Consider the following 21,010-nt stretch of genomic DNA (forward strand, 5'->3'; position numbering starts at 1 on the left):
CCGCTTTGAGCCTGGCTTGCTGGGAATTAGGGCAGGCTACAAATATAAGGAAATAAATAAATAAATACAATGTTTTAAACTAGAGATTTGGGAGATTGAACCCAGGATCTTCTGCATGCAAAGCAGATGCACTACCACTGAGCCACAGATGATGTGAAGACAACACTTCTCATCTCAGTCTTTATTACTGAACTGTTCTCCAGCTCTGACCTGCTGCCTGTTCATGGCCTCTGCTTTGTTTGCTGTAGCAAAATCGGGTCATATCTATATAACCGTGCATTTATACTGCAGGAAAACACTACATGTTTCAAGTCTCTCTCACAAATAATTTTCTTTTTATCGCACATTGGTGCATTATATTTTATACTATTTGTAAGAAATCCTCAGGTCTGCAACATCATAATTTCCATGGCTGCGATAATACACAGTCTGCCTGTCATGTTTGAAGTGACCTTTTCTTTGCAGTGCTTGATGATATGAGATGTTTCCTCTGGAGATAGAGTGGCAGCATTTGCTTGATCTCATTTCCCAACCATACCATTGCAAACATATAACAACAAATGAATGCTACAGTTAAATCCTGCCTGTCATAAAATCCATCTCTTGAGTCTGAAACTAATAAAAATACAGTACAGAAGCAGTAAACAACAGTAATGTTATTTACATGGCTACCCACCTGGAGCAAACAACAGGCTTGTATGTGACTATGCAAGTTGGGAACCGCAATATTTGCAGTGGATGAATGGATGCACCAGAAACAGAAGTACCACAAACAGTTTTTGCAGCCATTTATTTAATTCCAGTGGCAGATCTTTCCATATGGCACTAGATGACCCTCGTGGCTCTCTCTACGCACCAGTTCTGTGGAAGCCACAAGCAGAAACACCCACATGTTATTGACACTGCTGCCAAAAATCCTGGAGAGCATCATCAAAAAAATCCAGCAAAGTCAAATCTTCCAGTCTTACTGGTCCCTTAGGCAAGTAGACTATCACAAAGGGAGAGTTTTTCTGTGTCTTCCCTCAGGGAAAAGTCAAGTACAAGGGGTAGGGACATCGGAGTTGGACAGTGAGAGAAGAGTTTGTCTAATTCACTTTCCCCAACTTGAGATGTGTTAGCAACTGTCTACAGGCCCCCAACAGAGGTTTTGGTTAGGATTTGTGTTGGAGCAGACAACAGGCCAGTGTCTTGTCTTCCCATCTTAAATTATCCAATCTCCTCCTTCCTCCACAGTTGACAAAATCCATACTAGGGCTGCCTGCCTGTTTTATGCTCTAGTTATCTGATGGGTAAATGGAGAATTGGATAAATGGACCAATATTAATGTAACATCCTGGTGGTTTAGTCGTGGGTGTGAAAACCGCAGGATTCACTGCTGGCAAGCTTAAAAACCTCTTTTCTGGAACAGCACTCTCAAGGGTTCATCTGAGTGGCTGATTTTCCCTTCGGTGCAAAAACAGCCTCCTGTCCATCATAACCGTCTTCACAGTGCAGTCCTAAGCACAGTTATACCCCTCTAAGCCTTCCCTTCTCTGTAACTGTTCAGGACAGCAATGTTAATGTATGAACTGATTTTTAAAAGATACTGACTGACATAATGTTAATTTTATGTCTGTACCTCTGTGGGATCTGCATAGCTATCAACACTTGAATACACATTTAGAATCTTTCTGTATTTTATCTTTTCACCTGAAGCATACAGTAATGCTCAACAAATGAAGAATTTATTTCAGGCAACTGCAGATCTCTGCATGAGGTCTTAGTTCATCTCCCACTGCCAAACCTGTTTTGCTTTCTTGGAAACACTAAACTGTAACAGGAGGACCATCGAATTCAGTTAGCTTTAGCTACAGGAATCATTTATATAAGATTTTGCTTTTTGAAAAAGGCTCAGTGATTTGGAAGGGACATACCACCTTAGCCTCTTGCTAATAGCCAGTGCCAACTGCAAAGTAACTCAGAGCTACTGAAAAAGGATTTCAGTTTTAGAGAAACCAATGACCCATCCCTAACTCAATGTAGTATGGCAAGATTCACAATATTTAAAGGAAATCTAGCAGATGCTAATCCAGACCCTTCCTGAATTCTCTTGAGAAAGATTTTTGTACATCTTCATGAGGCAATCTGCTCCATTGTCCAAATATTCTTTTTTTTATTTCCAAATATTCTTTAAGTTACAAAGTTCACTAATATTTGAACTAATTTCCTTCATTTAAATATCATTATCTTTGATAATATTGTTGAGTGTTTTGTTCTCTACGGTCTCTGGGATGAGTTTTTCAAGATTCCAGACTGTCCATTTTTAAGTAGTCTAAACATGCTTTTAAAGCAGGGGTGGGGAACCTTTTTTCCGCCAAGGGCCATTTGGATATTTATAACATCATTCGTGGGCCATACAAAATTATCAATTTAAAAATAAGCCGGCCAAGCCCCAAGCAGGCAGCTGCCCCAGATGCCCCCCCCCCCGCCCAGGCAAGCAGGCAGGCATCCAACCGGTGGCACACTCGCCCACCTGGTGGCACAGGATGGTCTGTTGCACCAGCCGGGTGTAGCCGTCCAGCCACACGCCGGAGTTGCTCCTGCTCCGCATGGTCAGGGCCAGATTCTGCAGCCAGCTCCTGCTACCTCCGCCTGCAGGGATGAAATGAGGACACACTGGCTAAAAACTTCCCCCCTCGCATTCTGGCCCTGCCCCCTTTAACCCCTCTATTGTCACCACTTCTGCCCCCAGCCCTCTTGTAGTACAGAGGGAATACGTTTCTCTTTGGCCCGGGTGGGAAAGGGTTAACACAGTTACTTGGGCGGTGTTAGCAGCTCCATAGCTAACGACTCTTCTGCAAGGGGGGGGGAAAGGGTTCCTTTTCTCGGCAAAACAAACTCACATCTGCCTTGAATAGAGGCTATTCCTGTCCGTGGGAGGGGGCAGATCACCAGTCTTAGATCTGCCAGGACCCATGAAGCTAGAGATCTGCCAGGACCCATGAAGGGCCAGACCAAATGATTTTGCGGGCCTTAAACGGCCGCGGGCCTGACATTCCCCACCCCTGCTTTAAAGGAACACATTTGGGGAATTACTTATTGCTTTCCTCTTAATTTCCTCCATATTTTCAGCATGTTTTCTTTCTTTCTTTCTTTCTTTCTTTCTTTCTTTCTTTCTTTCTTTCTTTCTTTCTTTCTTTCTTTCTTTCTTTCTTTCTTTCTTTCTTTCTCTTTCTCTTTCTCTTTCTCTCTCTCTCTCTCTCTCTCTCTCTCTCTCTCTCTCTCTCTCTCTCTCCCCTCCCCCCGCATTTCAATAGGAACAAATTAACCAGCATGGAGATACATCAGGTTGTTTTAGCGAGGTATAATTTTTGGAGCACCTGGTATGAGCAGTAGTTAATGTCCTAAGAGTATTGGAAAAGACAGGATGAGATATAGGATAAAAACAAAGGGGAAGAGAAACAGACTCAAGCTGACCAGGTGGACAAAGAGAAGTGAAAGCATCCTGGCTTGCAGTCAAGTTGTCCCTGGTACACAACCCAGCAGTGAACAGCTACAGAAATATCATATAAGGCTCCCAGCCAATTAGGAGGCCATACTGGAAGCCATCTAGTATGTGAAGCAACTCCAAAAGGTGGGCAGGTTTATCCTTAGTGGCTTTTGTATAGTCCTATATAAGGGCTTTGTAAGACACAGCATTTTTGTATGTCTTTATAGAACACTACTTCAAATTTAATTACAGGGAAACAATCCATATCTTACCAAATTTCCCTTGTTTTTTTTTCTTGTTTTTTTCTTCTTCTTTTTTTAAGAAATGACCAAGCAGGGTTTTGACTGTTAAAATATGCACCACAGTTGTAACTGGCTGTTTCGTTGTGCTACATTTTATGTATAATTCTTTTTCTTGTAGGACATTTCCTGTATCTTGAAGCAACTTCAGTAGGTGTTAGAGGTGAGAAAGCACATTTGAAGAGTTCCAAGTGGAAAGAATCTAGTGCCACTTGTGTACTGAGTTTTTGGTATTACACATCTTCAAAAGCAACAGGACATATCCAGGTTCTTATTAAGGTAACGACTTCCCCTTTCTTTTCTTCCAATATCTGTGATGCATCCACTCTTCTCTCAATATCATTTCTAGGAAAGAGTTCTTAGCAGCGTTCCTATTCATCATTACACAACAGGCTTTTCATGTTGTAGAGAAAAGTGTAGCACAGTAAGTATAGATGCACATGAAATTCCTACCTGTGGTCTTCCATATATGTTCTACATGCATTTTACTATACAGAAGTGTCTTTTGCGAAGAAATGAGCCACATTTGACACAGTCAATCACACATTCAACATGAATTTAAAATAGTTTGACAAACATTTAAGAAACATTTAAAATACTTTATTTAGTTATTTTACTGTATTTATAAACTTGTCTTTCTTACTGTGACTCAGGGTAGACTACACAGTATAAAAACAATGCTATAAAATAGCATGAAACATTCAGTAAGCAGTGCAATAGGCCTAGGATGACAAGCATTAGAAATAATGCAAAAAAAAAAAAAAATCAGACATGATACATCATAAACAAATGCAGAGAATTGAATCATAAAAGTAGAATAATGCATTAAAAACAGGATGGAATGTACAAAAAACAGTGAAATAGGCTACGTATTCTGCGCATGCCGGACAGAAGGTGAAATGTGGAACTGGATATAGAATGCAGTATCATTAAACAAAAAAAGAAACATTTCTTGCCCTTCTGTCTACATGTAACCATCAGAAATTAGAGATATTCCCAAACTGAGTACCAGAATGAGAATGGATGTATAGAAGGACAGTTTGGTGTGGTCATTAGAGAACTGAACTAAGAGTGGGAAGAAGCAGAATGAGCTTGGGCCAATTGTGAAGCTCCCTGGATGAGCTTGGGCCAGTTGTGCTCTCTCAGCCTTAACCTAGCCACAAGGACTGTGGAGGATAAAACAAAGGGAAAAATCATTAATTGATTTCTCTGGAAGAAAGGTAGCATAATGAAATCTATGGACATAATTTTTATATTAGCTGCATTGGTGAACAATTGCAGTTCTACTGTGATTTAGCACAGTGTCTAGAGGACCCTGACAATAAAGCTGCAGCTCAATCTACTGCTGATATCCAGGGGAAGGCTGATATCTAGGGTCCTCTGCAAACATCTGGCACAATGTCTTGACACTAGATTGCACTATGGGAGACTATGGCTTGCATTGTATGGCACTGTTTGAAAGCTCTCTGTCTGTACTAGAGGTGTGCACCATTTTATTTTATTTTTTGGTATTTTTTACATTCGTATTTAATGGACCCAACATTTTTTCAGAAAATTGGAAAAAAGCTGACTCCCCATACTGATATGAGGCTTTTTCTGCTTTTTTTTGGGGGGGGGGCGGGGGGGATATCCAAATATTTTCACGCCCATTATACTCTATAGAGAATCTTTCCAGGGCTCTGTGGGGAGGTTGTTTTTTAAGGTAGTGGCAACAAATTTTCAGCGTAGCTGTAGGTGATTCTCCTTAGAAAACCCCCCAAGTTTGGTAAAAATTGGGTCAAGGGGTCCAATTTTATGGTCCCCAAATGAAGGAAAACTGGGTGCCCATAGAACAGTTTTTTTGGCTTTTTCAGTTCGACATATTAGTATGCACACCCCTACCCTGCACACACTGTTTACAGGGCTTTACAATGTCAGGATCAGAGTGAAATGAAACACAACACATAAAAAAGCACTTTTCAAAACTTGAAAAGCATTTTTCACAAGGCCTGACCCCAGTGCCGCCTCCTGTAATTTTAAAAAAAATACCCTATTGCACCCAACCAATTTATTAAGAAATCATTCCCTTTCTGCTTCCTTCTCACTCTGTCCTCTGTGTGCAGTCTTTCCTTTTCAAATGACAAACAACTGCAGGTTTTTGATACTTTTCATGTTAGCAAAATGTTGGCTTTGTATTTGGTTCCCTGTTGGTTGAAAGCAAAATGCAACTGAAATGCTGGCATCTGGCATCAGAAACTCTTCAGCTGCCAATGCAAATCGGGTGGAAATATATAAGCTGCCCCTTTGTCATTTTGTTTTTGAACAGTCTCCCCCAGCTCTCTTCCACTGTTCATTTGTAAGATGTCATTCACCCTACTAATCCATGAGGATGAAAGCAAATATTCGATCAGAATTCTTTGCAGGGTAGCAAAAATCCATGAGGATGAAAGCAAATATTCGATCAGAATTCTTTGCAGGGTAGCAAAAATAGTGTCTCCCAATAAAAACACATTGACAGAGTCATCCTAAGCAGAATTATACTCTTCTAAAATCACTTACTTAAGTGGATTCTGGAGAGGGTGTAACTCCACATAGCCCTGACCTGGATGGCCAAGGCTAGCCTGATCTCTTCAGAACTCAGAAGCTAAGCAGGGTTGGTCCTGGCGAGTACTTGGATGGGAGACCCCCAAGGAATACCAGGGTCACTGTGCAGAGGAAGACAATGGCAAGCCACCTCTCTTAGCCTCCTGCCTTGAATACCCTACTGGGTTGCCATAAGTCAGCTATGCCTTGATGGCACTTGACACACACAACTCTTCTTTTGTTTTGTTTTCAGTTGTCATGGAAAAGGTTAATTTTGTCCAAGGGACAACGTAACAATTCCTTTGTTCTTTAGATTTTCTTCAAATTGTGGAAAAGAGAACACTACTTTTTCATTGTGATAATAGTCTTTTAATATCTATGCCTTCTGTCTGATGTATCCAGAAATTCTAAAATATCTTAGTGTCTGCTTACAGGATAGAAAACATCCAGAATAGGATCCATATATGTTTATAAATAAATTAATAGCCGGGTTAGTGTGATCCTTCTGAGTACCCATGTAAATAACTTGTATTCTGAAAGATCAAAAAAGGTTACATACATTAGCAGAGCTGGTAAAATAAACCATTCCCATCCATGCAGAGTTGTATTCTATAAGGTCAACTGCAACAACAGGACTGCAAAAGCATGAGCTAGCAGCAGTGGCTGACCTACATTTTTGTGACCCTAAAGCTTCAACTATTATGGGGGCCCCTTTGCAACCAGCAACAATAGGGCAACATCTAGCAAGGTCCAAAATGGCGGAGAACAAGGTGGTCAGACGGGTGCAGACTGAACTGGGAATTCAGATGTCTTTTTATGGTTCTGATTGACTCTAGCCTAAAGGCTGAGATATAGAACTATTTAGCTGTGCACCAATGAAGTATTCAAGGATCCAGCTGCCAAAATGCAGGCTATGAATAGATTCTGGTGAGCTCAGCAAGCCCCTACAGCTGGGGGTTTGGGTGTTGCAACCCCCAAGAAAATTTTGAAATTTGACCAATTACAGGAACATTTTGAAGCCATATGAAATGGGTATTAGAGCATATTATAAGGTCAATATTAAGTACTTCAACCCATTGGCTTATGATTGTATCACTACAATAGCTTTATTTTAATAACAAACACTTAAAAAAACTCCATCGATTTTGTTGAAAAATACACTCATTAAAAAAGCAAGTTGCTATTGACTGGAATTTCTGGTGAGATCATCTAGGTTGCCTTTCCCACTATAAAGCTTTCCCCAAGTTATAACACTGCCTCCTAGCCAAGGCATACTATATCATAATTAAGAAAAAATATACAATTTATTAATTTATACAACCCTTTAATGGCCAGGGATAAATGCATAGAGGCATCTCGCATTAAAATTAGCTCTGAATTTCTTTCTCATTAAAGAATTGTTTTAAAACTGAATGTGGATACTGCTGCTTTGAGTGGGTTGATGGAGGAAATTGAAAAGAATGGTTGCTATGACTTTTTAAATTCTTGAATATATGGTGCCTTAGTGCAATAGCTGCTGATAAATGTTTTTCATACAGCATTTACTATGGCCCTTCTATTCACTGAATGTGAATTGCATTAAGACTAATCATATTTTTATGTGACTGTACTACAAGCTGTGTGGGTGTCAGATTAGGGATCAGACTGGTGCTGAGCCAGAGACTGCATGTGTGGTTTTTTAACAAGAATACTTGTAATATATGAAATGCAGAAGAAGAGTTGGTTTTTATACCCCACTTTTTCTCTACCTTTAAGGAGTCTCAAAGCGGCTTACAATCACCTTCCCTTCCCCTCCTCACAAGAGACACCTTGTGAGGTAGGTGGCTGAGAGAGAGCTCAGAGAACTGTGACTAGCCCAAGGTCACCTATCAGGCTTCATGTGTAGGAGTGTGGAAACCAACCCGGGTCATCAGATTAGAATCCACAGCTCATGTGGAGGAGTGGGGAATCAAACCCGGTTCTCCAGATTATTGTCCGCTGCTCTTAACCACTACAACACGCTGACTGCATCTTTTGAGACTCTGCAAATGTGGGTTCTTTGTTGAGGGTTAGAGAAGGAAGCATTTCCTTAGTCTGAATTGTCTTTAATATGTCATCACTTATTTTTCTTTATTTATTTCTTTATTTACAGCCTTCCTTTCTCACCGAGACTGAAGGCAGATTACATATTAGGGCAATCAAATTTCATGAGACACCCAACAAACAAATAGGACTAGGAACAGAAAAACTAGAAATGGTGCAAATAAGTATCAGATATGTCTCAAACAATGCCAAAAGAATGAAATTACAAAAGTAGAAAATAATTCAGTAAAAGCAACATACAATAAACAGTGTGACAGAATACAATCACATTCCTTTAATAAAATTAAAGAAGGTGGCTGAGGGGAGACATGATAGACGTCTATAAAATTATACATGGTTTGGAGAGAGTGGTCAGGGAGAAGTTTTTCTCCCTCTCCCATAATACTAGAACGCGGGGTCATCTGCTGAAGCTGGAGGGTGAGAGATTCAAAACAGATAAAAGAAAGTTTTTTTTTCACACAATGCATAGTTAAATTGTGGAACTCTCTGCCCCAAAATGTGGTGATGGCTGCCAACTTGGAAGGCTTTAAGAGGGGAGTGGATATGTTCATGGAGGAAAGGGGTATTCGTGGCTACTAGTTAAAATGGATACTAGTCATGATGCATACCTATTCTCTCCAGGATCAGAGGAGCCTGCCTATTATGTTGGGTGCTGTGGAACACAGGCAGGATGGTGCTGCTGCAGTTGTCTTGTTTGGGGGCTTCCTAGAGGCACCTGGTTGGCCTCTGTGTGAGCAGAGGGGCCTTGGTCTGAACCAGCAGGGCTTTTCATATGTTCTTATGTTCCTCCACATGAAGCCTGCTGAGTGACCTTGGGCCAATCACAGTTCTCTCAGAACTCTCTCAGCCCACATGGAGGAAGGCAATGGCAAACCATCTCTGAATGTCCCTTGCCTTGAAAACTCAGGTTTGTTCAATGGGGCTTTTAGGATTTCACTGTTAGGTTTGGTTCTTGCCTTTGGAATGTATAAGGACATTTGAAGATAATTTTGATGATATGCTGTGGTAAGCATGTTTAACATTTATTTATTTTACTTATATCTCTACTGTTCAGCCAACACAGTCTCCCAAAGCAGCCAGTCAAGAGTTAGTATTGCAGAGATAGTGTGTAGAATCAACAAAGATAGTGCCTAACAACTATACATATAATTGTATATTGGTAATTCTGCTGCTGATTCTAAACTATCTTGTGTTTTCTGTGTAAAAAGAGAGGTGGCATGTAATTGTCCACCATTAAATAAACAAGTGACTAATTCTCTGTGCTCTAGAGAAAACGCATTATTCCGTAGGTCTGTATCAGGGACTGCCATTCCAGAGCCAAATGTCACCCAGTACTGAACCAAATAGGGCTCCTTTAAATAGAAAATGAAAATTTTAAGGTATGTTGGAGGGCTAGTTGTGGTGCTTGGGGAGTAGTTAGGATATTTGAATAACCCGTATGTGAAGGGAATGGCATGTAAAGATTTTTATGGGTTTAAAAGGCTTCGTTATGAAGTATTAATCAACATGTCAGCTAGCAGTATTAAGTTGTAATATTTTCAGTGATGCAAATGAACTTTCTTCTATTGACTCTTTGGTGATCTTTTGCTCTGAATTTCGACATAGTTTGGCTCTTTAATTATAAAAGGTTGCTGATTCCTGGTCTAGGTCTTATTGGTTTGAAGCAGAAGGGAAAGATTGGGAAGGGCTTTGTTACCCAAATTGCTATATGTGTCAGTCTGATAACATGCACAGTGTCCTCTGCACGTGTAGGGTCAGACCATGTCATGTGGGTAATTAATTCAGGGTTGAACAGTCTGTTGTATAGCCAGGTCCAAATATGATACAGTACTCCAATTAAGAAGGAAAAATGAGGCATGCACACACACACACACACACACACACACTCAAAAGGAAATAATCATTATTCTCCTAGAAAGATACAAGAGAGAAAATGCTAGGGAGAGCATACCTTAAAACAATGTTGCAGTATTGCAAGGGTAGCAATTCCATCCTTGGCTGTTGCCTAATTGGGGCAAATGGGGGCATCTAAGAGGAAATAAAGGGTGAAAGCAGAAACATGAGATGCCTTATCCTGATTCAGGGCAGGAAAGAAGAAAGGCTGGATTGGGGTGAAGGAAAAATCCAAACCAAAACCAGCTAAGAAATTGGGGATCCAAAGTGAGGGAGTGAGTGAGTGATTCAGCAAAAAGGTGGAGGTCCAGGAAACAAGTCTACTGCAAATCTGGGGAAGGAGGCCGAGGTACAGAACTAACTACAAAGTTGGAGGGGCTTGAGGGGCTCTTTATAGAATTTGGAGCAACAGCATCCAGGATACACTAATCAAGAGTGTGGGGCACTGAACTGGGGAGGACGCATGGGTAATTTTAGGTAGATTGAGTTACAAGGACAGTGGACTGACTTTGGCTGATCCAACAAAGGCTTGAATGGTAGCTTGATGATATTTTTTTAGGTTTCGGACTGAATTATCGGGGTAGCCCTGAGTAAAGAGGTGAGGTTCTATAGCTGTGAGTTATTAACCAGCAAACTTGAGTCACTTAGTTTCAGGTGTGAGGGGAGCTTCTGGATGCTGAGGGGAAAGGCCTTTGATCAATGTGCTTTGGGGAGAATTTCAACAGGTGAGCTACTCCTGTGTGAGGGCATCCAGGGACACTCCTGCTAGTTCAGAGCCCCCGCCTTTGATGTGAAATGGGATGATTTTAGCTAGGCCTATGGCATTATACCCTGCTGAGGTTGCTTCCTTCCCCAAACCACACCTCCCAGGGCTCCACTCCCTAATCTCCAGGAATTTCCTAACCTGGAACTAGCATCCCTAAAGGGGAGAGCCTATGGGGACTTTAAGTAAACGGAAAGAGGAAAAAGTGGGGGAGGGGAAAATGAGATGCCCCTGAAAGTCCTTTCTGGTTCCCATTTGTCACCCTCTATTTCCATCCTCATATTTAGCCATAGCCAAAGTATATCCATCAAAACAAAGATCCAAATGTCAAGAAACTACAAATACTGAAATCTTGATAACTTATTGACACAGAAGCTTTGGTTAAGAGAATGTTTATGTTCAGTTGCCTTGTAGTGTGAAAATACTAAGTTATGCAAGATCTCATTGGCGTTTTCAAGACTTTTTAAATCTGTCACAGTAAATTAATTACATTTAATTGCAAATGAGCAAAATTCTAATGGAATTTAGGAGAGCAAGACATACCAGCCAGCTAAAGTTAGCCTAAACAAGGACAGCCCTTTAACTTACTTGATAGCTAACGGAAGAACCAGGAATAATGCCAGCTGGAGATGTCAGTGAGTATCCCAAAACTGCTAATGGATTAACACAGTGCAGAATCTGGGTAGTGTAGTTTCTTAACAGGCATAATCCACCACCCCAGCTGCTGTCTTTTGCAGATAAAAGGAAAGCAGGAGAATAAAGGTAGTGATGTATTAAATAGCCTGCTTCATATCCAGGTACTGTGGGATCAGGTCTATAGCAGGACATCTCCTGCCCCCTGCCACCCTGTACGGCAGCAGGACAAATATGGACAGGAGTGCAATCTGAGCAATGCCACAATATCACTTTTGGTTACGTGACCAAAAGTGACAACACATATCACCACGCTGCTCCAACAACCCCCACAAACCCCTTTCAGCTAGAAGAGTGGCATGCAAATGTCATCAGTGAATAAACATGCAGTGAACCTTCTCAGATGCTACTTCTTGGACAGATATAACATTAATAATCATATGCTGTACTATGGATAGGTAGCAGTTCTTAGAGCCAAAATCTGATTTGCCAGAATCTGACTAAAGTTTTGCCATTTGCTCTCATGAACATAGTTGGATTAGCCATATGGAGATAATTTTATGTATGGCCTTCACTATTTTTTTAACGAAACATAACTTGAAACCTAGCAATGTTTTAAAAGCTCAGAAAGATTACAAATCAATTTCCATACAGTAGCTTGTTTTTTAATACAATGAGGAATTGCTGTTTAATTCAATAGGTTTGATTCCTTGTGTTGGTACTACAGTTGATGCAGATCACTTGAAGCAAGAAGTAAATATACAGAAACTAATCAGTAATAATGTGAAATCTGTGTATCCTTTAGAAAGTTAATGAGATCTGCAAAATCTGGGCAGAGGATTTTATCACTGAATATGATGCATTTTTCACAAATGAGAAATAGGAAACTGTTCTTGTCTCATTGCAGGCAAATTACCATGAGAGAATCTCATGTTTTTCTGAAACTGCACAATTTAAATATTCATTTAGACTTTTTTTGGTGACCTGGAATAATAAACCTTTCCAGCACACACAGAACCAAATTGCATTGTTTAAGGGTCACAAATGTATTTTTCAGTTTTGTGACAGCATGGTGGTGCTAAAAACGTGGTAGACATGAATATTTTAAAATACGCAGAACATGTGGGCTTTTGTTAGAATCAAAATTCAGGGGCCAGAATGGTATGAACTACTAACAGGTTGTTTCAGAAATTGGTCAGGTTTTTGTTTTGTTTGGGCCTAAGGTATATAAGGCTTTGTTCGTATATTTCTAGAACAGAATGTCTCCTTCCATGATGCTTGACAAGCCACTTTAAAAACTGATGACAGTTGCAAAAACAGAATATGGAAGTACAATTGCTAGGTTTCAAGTCTGTGACCACAGCCTGTGTCTCAAGCTTTAGAGCTCATTGTCCAGAAGGAAGGTTGAAATCACAGGGCTGTCAGCTAGCCCTGATATTTTCTTTTAAGAACCTGCTCACTGTAGCTACTGATGGAAGAACGTTTACATTTTACATTTAGCACATAGTTAAAACTCTATCTTGTGTTTAAATTGGTGTGTTGGTGAATGTGCCATCTATTCAAATCCACATGATTACGACTACAAATAGTGATAGTGGGGGGGGGGCAGTGGAGATAACACCATGCCCCACCCCGGGTAGGGTTGCCGGCTCCAGGTTGGGAAATACCTGGAGATTTTTAGGGTGCAGCCTGAAGATGGGGTTTGGGGAGGGAAGGGACTTTAATGACATAGCGTCCAATTGCCAAATCAGCCATTTTTTCCAGGGGAACTGATCTCTGTCAGCTGGAGATCAGTTGTAATTGTGGGAGATCTCCAGCTAGTACCTGGAGGTTACTAGCTCTTATCCAGACATCCGTATATATCATGAAGGCACACTCCTTTAATCCGTGAATGAAATCTCAGGCGCACGGAAAGACTGAACGCTTGAAAAAATTCTTCATGAAATGGGATTTTTACCGGAAGCCCATTGCGCAGGTCTATTCTCCGTTGCTTCATTGTATTAATCTTTGTATACGGACTTTTACATTGTGAATGCCCTGTGTTTCGTCTTGACTTTGATAACGCTTATGCGGTTTTGTATTTTGCTTACAACGGACTTTTTGTCTGATTTGCTTTACAACTGCGGTTCTTGTGAGGTTGTTCCTCAATATATTTTCTTATAGGCATTATATCAGTGATCTTATTGCCTTATTGTTAGGTTGCAATATTCTTGTGCTATTTTTTTGAATTCAGTACCTGGAGGTTGGCAACCCTACCCCAAGTCAAGCCTAGCATGCACCAAGCTCCATGGGGTGATTGTTGCACCTTATAAAGAGCCACCTACCAGCCAGCAGGTCAACGGCAGCTGGCTCTTTGTTAGGCACCCACTGACAGTTGGCCTTTTGACAATCAGTGTCTGGTGAGCTCCACCCTGATGGTGGGAAAGGGAAGTAACCAGGCAGAAATGGCTCCAGGGGCACTATTTGCCCCTCACAGGCTGGCCCACACCCCCTTAAGGCTTCTGGGAAGCCACTCAGCATGTCCCAAACCTCAATAGGGCCTTCAAAAGACTTGAGGGATGGGGCCAAGGATGATAGAAAGCTGTGGCTCCCAGCTCAGAAGGAAGTAGAGCTGGGGAAGAGGAGGTAGATTTGGGTGGTACCCAATCCCAGCCCTCTCTGTCTGGGGCCAAGGAAAGGCACTTCAGCCAAATTAGACCCTGATGGCTGGGGCTGGGATTCCTACATGGTGCAATACTTAGAGTGTGTAAGCTCTATTACTAATACAGGTATTCAGTGTGATAACACTAAGCCCTTCCCATGAGTCTTAAAGTTTGGGATGCTGGAGATCTGGCCATCTTGAATCTCAGTGAGAAAGGTGGACTGTTACTAGTGTAAAATAAAATAAATCTGCTCTTTAAATGGAGGGAGAATCACCAGAAATTCCATGGGGTGTCTAAAGTAGTCTTTGGATCCTGAACAATGTATTAAACTATTTTAGTGAATGTATAAGGCATTCCAACAACAAAAAATGCCAGGGCTTTGCTAACAAGATTGATTTCAATTTCTAGTCTAAAGTAAAAAAAAAGAGAGAGAAAGACTAATTATTAAAGACTGGGGGAGGGCAACTTGTATTTAATTCTAGTGAAGATCCAACGTAATTTACTTTGTTGGAGTTAGTAGAAGCCAGTCAATTTCCTATTAATTGCATAAGAGGGTCAAATAAGGTAGTATTCACAATCTGTATTATGTCATTAGTAATCTCTTTGTGTACTGCCTCTCATGTAACTGGCAAACTGCATTATTTAATGATACTTTAACTGTAAGCCGTTGAAAGTTTCCTTAATTAGAAGCACCAGTCCATTGCAGCTGTCAGCTTCCTTCCTGTTAGAAAAGCAAATATCTAAGCCATAGCATCTAAGTAACATCATCCTTGTATCTAATGCACTCCATGCTAAAATATAATCCAGATTCTGGGTGTCCTAAATAGAAATAAAATCATAATGTAATGTTACAAGAATCTATATGTTTTTTTAAAAGAACCATAAAAACAGCCTCACTCATCGAGGTCAATAAGAGTTGAGCAGCTGAAAATGTTTCAGGAGGCTTATAAAAAATCAGTAAGAGAGAAATAAAAAGCTTTAATTTGCCTTTCAAAATCCTGAAGGCTTCATCTCAAGTGGATCTCCCTTCGAAATACATTCAATAGTCTTGGGTCTCCCCTATTCATGCACTTTGCATTGAAGATCTTTCAGCAGAGTTGCCATTAGGATGTTTAAAGGATGGAGGGGCTTGAAAGAAGGCGTCACATGAAGGAAATTCAGGGCCTCATAAGTAAGGACCTTGCAATGGGCATGGCAGCTTGAGGATGGTTTTGAATTTCTCATCCTTGTAGTTTTGATCCACCAATCCCTGTTCTGATTTTGTTTCTCCCTTGTTTAAATGGAACTCATGCTAGATTGCATCTCTTCCTGGGAATAACAAGAAGAGATGCACTGATCCATGGGGGGGGGGGTGCGCGTGCAAATGGAGGAGATAAATTCCCTTTACACTAGGGAAATGGATCCACTTAAGAAGTCTTCCCCTACTAGGTAGTGGGAATTTCTTCTTTTCCATCCACATATCCTGGTCATTCACCCAAGACTATTCTGGGGCAGGCAGGCAGGGTCACAAAGAAGTAATATTCCTGCCTGCTCCTTGAGGTCATAATTAGAGGGCCTGTTCTATGTGCCCCTCCATATAGAAGTTCAGTGGCTGTGTTCTCAGTAGTGCCAGGTATCTCTGGAACTGATGGCTCACCTGGTTCCAAGACTACAGTGTTATAGGCACCAGGTGGAGACATTTCTGTTCCCTCAGGTGTTTTAGTTCCTGTGGTTGCTTTTTAATCCACCAGGCTTATTTTTTGTGTTCTCTTTGGCCAGGTTTTTATTTTTTACTTCTATGCTGGTTTATTTAATATGCTTGTCTTTCTTTTGCAGCCTCCTTTTAGGCATTCTTTCTAGCTGTTTTCTTGTTCAGTCTAATGTTTGTTGTATTTTATGGTTGCAGTGATGTCGATTTTTAGGGATAAAGGTGTGCTTTTAGAATTCACTTGGTTATTGTTTTAATATGTTGTAAGTTGCCTTGGTTACAGCTTTGGTGAGAGGCAGGATATAAATATTTTCAATAGCAAATAATAATAAACCCAGATGGCGGCAGATTTATACTGGTGTCGAGGAACAGAGGGAACCGCGTGCCATGTAAAAGGCCAGCTGAGGATCGCCTAATGCATGAACCGAGTGGCAGATTTCACCTTGCCTTACAATTTGTATTTATAAATTGCTATAGAAATCCTACTTCATGTGTGCACAATATAAACAGCTCTGTAAAAACAACAGAGAGGGAGCAGGAGAGAGAATGGCAAAAAGTGAACGTAAAATGAATCCACAGATCATGCACTCAACCCTGTCTTGACAGCTGCTTCCATCTTTTGTCTTCCCTCCGTCTCTCCTACTAAATGTTGAGTAAACTGGAACTGGTGAGATGACTGCAGATTAGCCTGGCTTCCTGTAAACGTTAGAACATAGGGTTGCCAACTCTGGCTTGAGAAATTCCTGGAGATTTGGGGGTAGTACCTGTGGAGGGAACTCTGAAAGTGATGCCATGAAGTCTGTCATCCAAAGCCATCCAAAGCCTTCCAAAGCCCCCCCCCCCAAAAAAAAAAGTTTCATTGCCTTCATAGGAACTGATTTCCATTGTCTGGAGATCAATTGCAATTCCAGAAGAACTCTGTTCCTCACCTTGAGGTTGGCAACCCTACTAGGACAGTCAGAGTAATGTCTGTCACAATCCCACCCTGGGTCTGTGTGTTCTCACATGTTGTGTGTTTGCCTGCATGCAAAAGTGTGTTTCCTCTGCGTTGCCACCACCCCAAGATATAAAAGCCAGCCTCTCAAGTAACCATCGCCTTGTCAAGTACAAAGGGCAGAGCTTCCAATTACTTTTGGAATTTCCCCCCATGTGTGCATGTCCTTAGTGTGTAATAGCCGTCTTCAGCATGTGGGTGGGATTTCAGACACAGTTTGCCTTCTTTAACAGGAAAGAAGCTTTATTACTAAAGATTAAACTAGAGCACATACATGGAAAATAGCTATCATAGTAGGAGAATACAGATCTAAGCAAATAAAAGGAAGAACATTTGTCGGACTAGGTTGCATTACAAGCCAGTTACTTTAGATGGGGCAACACATCCATATCCCATTGGCTGGTGCTGTTACAAAAGAGGAAGAGGCTCACTGTTCACAGCATCTGGGCAAAGTGTTTGAACCCAGAAAAAAGAAAGATTTAACTGTTTAAAACTTCTGCCTGCTTAGGTGAAAACCTCCTCCTCCCCCAATCCAGAGTTAGGAATCCTGCCCCTCGTGGGAGATGCTCAGCTCTCTGCCTGTGAGGCCCTCTGGCATGTAGCCCTTGTGCCTCTCTCCCTGCTCAGGTTATATGATGCCCATTAACCAGTTCATTTGGCAGGAAGGCCAAATGGTCTGGTTTGGTTGGTCTGAAACCAAGTTCCTGTTTTCTCTGACTCTCCCCTCTTGGGAAAATAAACAGTTGCCATGGGTTCAGGGTCCCCGATCATAACAATTTCAGGAACTCAGGAGTCACCTGTGAACTTGTAATTAGAGCAGGAGATAAATTCATGGTGTGGACTTTCCTTTCTTGCCATACTAGAGATCCTCTGGTATCTGATGCTGGACCAACTTAGTGATATCATCACAAAGTAAAATTCTGTTAATCAGTTGGAAATTGTAAAAGGCCAGCTGAGTTAATATATATGTGTTAATATATAACCCCTCGTGGGAGATGCTCGGTGGTGGAGGCCCCCTCTTTGGAGGTCTTTAAGCAGAGGCTGGATGGACATCTGTTGGGAGTGCTTTGATTGTGGGATCCTGCATGGCAGGGGGTTGGACTGGATGGCCCTTATGGTCTCTTCCAACCTTGTGAACTTGTGAACCCTTTGCCTTTTAAATTCCAATTTTTTTGCTTACTGTTTAGCAACAAGAATGACTAATTTTATGTAGATAGGTATCCCTGTTGTTCCTAGAAAATGTAGAGACTAAAGATTAGGGGGATGCACTGCCAAGACGAACGGTGCATGAGAAACAGGTTTATTTGTTAGAAATTCTGAAGAAAAACAAACTCAAAGAGGCACTAGGTTTATATTATACTGAAATCAATGCAACCAGGAACAAAAGTGAGGCTCTCGCTGCTTTTAAGCCATTTTTTTCAGCCTGGCTATTGTACAGGTACTGTGTCACCTCGGCAGCTAAAATATAACCTGTTCATCTGAGCCAGGGCAAGGCGAAGCTACTCTGCCAAAGCTACTCTGCCATCTGTCAAATGAATACCTGGAGATTATTTTTAGGTTTTATTGGCTCTTTCTCTGAATTGTTCCCTGTCACCTTCACCTGATCTGCAGCACATTGCTTCTTCACCTTTTCCAACTTATATTAGCTTTGAGAGAGAGAGCGCTTGTTCCCCCACCTCAAATAGAGGGGTCCTCAGTTAGACAAGATCTGTGTGCAAATAGGACTTCTGTACTATCAAACTCATTTCATTGATCAATGAACAGGGAAGGACGGGCTTCAACATATACCATTAATATTTGAAAGATTTCTCTGTACAGTGTCATATTATTGACAGCCCAAATCTAGCTACGGTTGCATACCAGGAACTGGAAAGTTTATTACAGTGGGACTTGTGAGGTGCTAGTATCCACTGAACGAGGACGAAAAATAGATCTTTTGATTCTAGATATTATTGAATATTTAATTTATCTCCCCCTTCCATTTATGCTTCAGGGATATTTCAGGGTCTGATTGTATCTCAATGTAACCTTCTGATGGCTGGGAACATTTATTATTTTTTAAATATTTAATTATTACAAACACCAAACAGAAAGAGGGAAAACACAGAAACTGTAAAAACAATATTGTCGAAGGCTTTCACGGTCAGAGTTCATTGGTTCTTGTAGGTTATCCGGGCTGTGTAACCGTGGTCTTGGAATTTTCTTTCCTGACGTTTCGCCAGCAACTGTGGCAGGCATCTTCAGAGTAGTAACACTGAAGGACAGTGTCTCTCAGTGTCAAGGGTGTAGGAAGAGTAATATATAGTCAGAAAGGGGTTGGGTTTGAGCTGAGTATTGTCCTGCAAAAGTATTGTCCTGTAAGTATCAAGATAATGTGCTAATGAGAGTATGGTATGTTAATATGGAACCATTGTATCCTGAAGTGATCTGTTAATGTGTGTAATCCAAAACTAATCTGTATGGCTATTGTTGAATGTTGTCTTTGTCTGGAGGTTTTTCAGGGCAGGAAGCCAAGCCTTATTCATTCTTAAACTCTCCTCTTTTCTGTTAAAGTTGTGCTGATGTTTATGAATTTCAATGGCTTCTCTGTACAATCTGACAAAATAGTTGGTAGAATTGTCCAGTCTTTCAGTGTCTTGGAATAAGACCCTGTGTCCTGTTTGTGTCAGTCCATGTTCAGCCACTGCTGATTTCTCAGGTTGGCCAAGTCTGTAGTATCTTTCATGTTCTTTTATCCTTGTTTGTATGCTGCGTTTTGTGGTCCCGATGTAAACTTCTCCACAGCTGCAAGGTATACAATATACTCCTGCAGAGGTGAGGGGGTCTCTTTTGTCTTTTGCTGATCGTAGAATTTGTTGTATTTTCTTGGTGGGTTTAAACACTGTTTGTAGGTTATGTTTTTTCAAAAGTTTCTCCATCCTATCAGTGACTCCTTTAATAAATGGCAAGAATACCTTTCCTATGGGAGACTGTTTTTCTTGAGTTTTCTGATTTTTGTTTGGTTCAATGGCCCTTCTGATTTCATTCTTGGAGTAGCCGTTTGCTAGCAGTGCGTGATTTAGATGGTTAGTTTCTTCCTTGAGAAACTGTGGTTCACAGATCCGTCTTGCACGGTCCATTAATGTTTTGATTATTCCTCTTTTCTGTCGGGGGTGGTGGTTGGAGTTTTTGTGTAAGTAGCGATCTGTGTGAGTTGGTTTCCGGTAGACCTTGTGACCTAACTGAAGGTTTGATTTACGGATGACAAGGGTATCAAGAAATGGGAGTTTACCCTCAATTTCCTTTTCCATGGTAAACTGAATGTTTGGATGGATATTATTAAGATGGTTTAGAAAGTCCATTAATTTTTCTTCACCATGGCTCCAAATGGTAAATGTATCATCTACGAACCTGAACCAGACTGTAGGTTTGTAAGGTGCTGATTCTAATGCTGTCTTTTCAAAATATTCCATGTAAAAGTTTGCTATTACTGGACTGAGTGGACTTCCCATAGCTACTCCATCAATCTGTTCATAAAATTCTTGATCCCATAGGAAATAACTTGTTGTCAAACAATGCACACATTTAGAACCACAGGTGTACTGGCTTTTCCAAAAGGAAAACCAAATTTGTGCTTTAGGTATTGTGCTGGCATTAATGCACCTTTGCATCTCCACTTGAAAGAATCCAAGATAGCAGGGTTTGGAAAGACCTCTCTCTGTCACAGAGATTGAACAGTAGCTGCTAAAGTACAAGTCCTCTGTATAAGAGTAAAGAAGCTTTAAGAAAGAATAGAATAGAACAGTAACAGGGTTGCCAGATCTCTCTTCGCCATCAACGGGAGGTTTTGGGGGTGGAGCCTGAGGAAGGTGGGGTTTGGGGAGGGGAGGGACTTCAATGCCATAGCATCCAATTGCCAAAGCGGCCATTTTCTCCAGGTGAATGGATCTCTATTGGCTGGAGAGCAGTTGTAATAGCAGGAAATCTCCTGCTTGTACCTGGAGGTT

At 41.0% G+C, this 21,010-nt stretch overlaps 1 protein-coding gene across 1 annotated transcript in view; it reads left to right on the forward strand.

The window, feature by feature from the left end:
* Window positions 1-21,010, forward strand: part of MALRD1 (MAM and LDL receptor class A domain containing 1) — a 284,449-nt gene that overhangs the window by 139,731 nt on the left and 123,708 nt on the right. Inside the window, 1 exon segment of the mRNA XM_056857102.1 lies at window positions 3,890-4,047. Coding sequence (XP_056713080.1) covers window positions 3,890-4,047 — 158 coding nt within the window.

Source organism: Euleptes europaea, chromosome 11 (assembly GCF_029931775.1).
Source record: "Euleptes europaea isolate rEulEur1 chromosome 11, rEulEur1.hap1, whole genome shotgun sequence".
NCBI lineage: Eukaryota > Metazoa > Chordata > Lepidosauria > Squamata > Sphaerodactylidae > Euleptes > Euleptes europaea.